Source organism: Acyrthosiphon pisum, chromosome A2 (genome assembly GCF_005508785.2).
Source record: "Acyrthosiphon pisum isolate AL4f chromosome A2, pea_aphid_22Mar2018_4r6ur, whole genome shotgun sequence".
In the NCBI taxonomy this organism is placed as follows: domain Eukaryota; kingdom Metazoa; phylum Arthropoda; class Insecta; order Hemiptera; family Aphididae; genus Acyrthosiphon; species Acyrthosiphon pisum.
Window position 1 is genome coordinate 97,733,600 of NC_042495.1, and position 2,571 is coordinate 97,736,170.

At 31.0% G+C, this 2,571-nt stretch overlaps 1 protein-coding gene across 1 annotated transcript; it reads left to right on the forward strand.

The window, feature by feature from the left end:
- Positions 1 to 471: 471 nt before the first annotated feature.
- On the forward strand, positions 472 to 2,383 carry LOC107885691 (uncharacterized protein K02A2.6-like). The gene is made up of 3 exons (XM_016809362.1): positions 472 to 868; positions 1,214 to 1,399; positions 1,494 to 2,383. Exons 1-3 carry the CDS (start codon positions 472 to 474, stop codon positions 2,381 to 2,383), a joined length of 1,473 nt encoding a protein of 490 aa, XP_016664851.1.
- Positions 2,384 to 2,571: the final 188 nt, after the last annotated feature.

The following is a 2,571-nucleotide window of genomic DNA, read 5'->3' on the forward strand; positions in this document are numbered from 1 at the left end:
GATAAGGCTTGTTATGTATGTGGTCTTACAAATCACAAATTTTCAGAATGTAAGTATAAACAATATAAATGTAAAAATTGTAATACAGTAGGGCATTTGGCAAAAGTGTGTAAAACAGTTAAAAATCATTTTGTTGAAGTTGAGGAAAATGAAGTAATGGAAATGTTTCAAGTGGAGGTTAAAAGTGAAAATAACTGCGGGTTAAGTCCTGTAATGATAATGGTAAAAGTTGAAAATACATTAATTGAAATGGAAGTTGATTCTGGTGCAGGGATTTCAATATTACCTGAAGAAGTTGTGAAAGAGAAATTACCTCATATACACATTAATCCTACTATTGTAAAGCTAAGAACTATTAAAGAATTATTAAGCCGACAGGAGAAATTGAAGTTAAACTAATGTATGGCGAAAGAGAACTATGTGGTAAATTATTAGTAGTTAAAAAGGACATAGAGCTTTGGTAGGGATTTAATGAACAAATTAGGAATAACGATTAGGGGTATTTCAAAGATTGAAGTAGAAAGCACAAATAAGAATAATAAGTTAGAGTTATTAATAAATGAATTTGAAGAATTGTTTGAGGAAAAAATTGGTAAGTATAAATATGAAAAAGTGACGTTAAAAGTTAAAGAGGAATGTACACCTATATTTTGTAAGCCGAGACCAATACCTTTCGCTTTTAAAAAAAAAGTTAAGGATGAGTTGGATAGATTAGAAAGGGAAGAGATAATACAGAAAGTGGAGACTAGTGAATGGGGTACTCCTCTTGTACCGGTTATTAAACCAGATGGATCTATTCGTTTATGTGCAGATTATAAGACTACTGTTAATAAATATTTGGTAGATATTAACCATCCTAGTTTTAGAGGTAAAACATTCTCTAAATTAGATTTTTTTGAATGCTTATAACCAATTAGAGTTATGTGACAGTACACAAAAACTATTAGCTTGGAGTACGAGTAAAGGTATTTATATAGTTAAAAGATTACCTTTTGGTACCAAACCAGCTTGTTCAAAGTTTCAGAGTGTTATTGAAAAAGTATTGTTAGGAACATGGGTGTTAAAAACTTTTTAGATGACATAATTGTAACTGGTAGTAGTGAACAGGAGCACTTGGATAATCTCAGGGAAGTGTTTAAAAGGTTACAAAATGCTGGGTTTAGATTAAACAAAAAAAAATGTAGTTTTTTTCAACCAAAAATAAATTACCTAGGACATAAAATTGGATCAGAAGGTATTGAAAGAGATAAAAATAAAGTTAAAGCAATGCTTAATGCTGTAGAGCCTAAAAGTGTCACAGAAGTAAAAGCATTTACAGGTATGGTGAACTACTATGCTAAATTTATACCAAATTTATCAACCTTACGAGGTCCTATTTACAATTTGTTAAAAAAAAGAAGTGAAATTTGTATGGACTAGTGAATGTAGAAAGGCATTTAATAAGACAAAGCAAGCAATGGCATCAGAATCATTATTGGTTCATTAAAATTCAGATTTAAGTGTTTTATTGTCTTGCGATGCGTCGGAGTATGGTATAGGAGCAGTGTTAATGCATATTTTTGAAAATGGAGAAAGGCGACCAGTGGGGTATGCATCAAGAATCCTAACCGTGGCTGAAAAAAAATACTCGGTAATACAAAAAGAGGCTTTAGCTGTTTTCTGGGGTGTAAAGAAATTTTCTCAATATCTTTCGGGCAGAAAATTCTTTTTAGAGACTGACCATAAACCTCTGTTAGCTTTGTATGGTGAAAATAAAGGTATTCCTGTTATGGCCTCTGGGAGAATTCAAAGATGGACATTATATTTATCTGAGTTTGATTATCAAGTATTACATGTTAAAGGTAATAATAATAAAATGGCAGATGGACTTTCGAGATTACCTGATAAAGATGATGTACAAACTCAAACAAACGAAACTGATTATGTTGATTTTATGGAAAATACTATGCCTATTGATTATGAGATACTTAAAGTGGAAACTAAAAAAGATAAAGAGTTTAATTTAGTTATTAAATATTTGAATGAAGGTTGGCCGATAAAAGTAAGTGAGGAACTGAAACCTTATGCAATTAGAAAGGAAGAAATTTGTATTGATAAAGATATATTAATGTGGGGTTATAGAATATTAATTCCTAAAATTCTGAGAAAGAATTTATTGAAAGAAGTACATTCAACTCACATGGGTATGTCTAAAATGAAGACATTGTGTAGATCATACATGTGGTGGCCTGGATTAGATAAGGATATAGAAAATTGGGTACAAAGTTGTGATGCTTGTTTACAAAGTAGATCAGAACCAATTTTAGCAGAACCAAAAAAGTGGGAGGAAGCGAATTGTCCGATGGACAGAGTACATATAGATTTTTCTATTTTTACAAGGTAAAGATTATTTGATAATGACAGATATATTTACAAAATGGCCAGAAGTAGCTGAAATGAAAGTAAGTAATAGTGGTTCAGTTATTGAAAAGTTAAGAGAGATATTTGCCAGGTTTGGGTCACCAAACAAAGTTGTGTCAAATAATGGACCACGATTTAGATCAGAGGAGTTTATACAATTTTATACAAATA

Coding starts and splice junctions, on each gene's coding strand:
- LOC107885691 (XM_016809362.1), top strand. CDS start 472: ATGAACAAATTAGGAATAACGATTAGGGGTATTTCAAAGATTGAAGTA. Junction 869..1,213: donor TAACCATCCTAGTTTTAGAG/GTAAAACATTCT, acceptor TAAATTACCTAG/GACATAAAATTGGATCAGAA. Junction 1,400..1,493: donor CAATTTGTTAAAAAAAAGAA/GTGAAATTTGTA, acceptor ATTAAAATTCAG/ATTTAAGTGTTTTATTGTCT.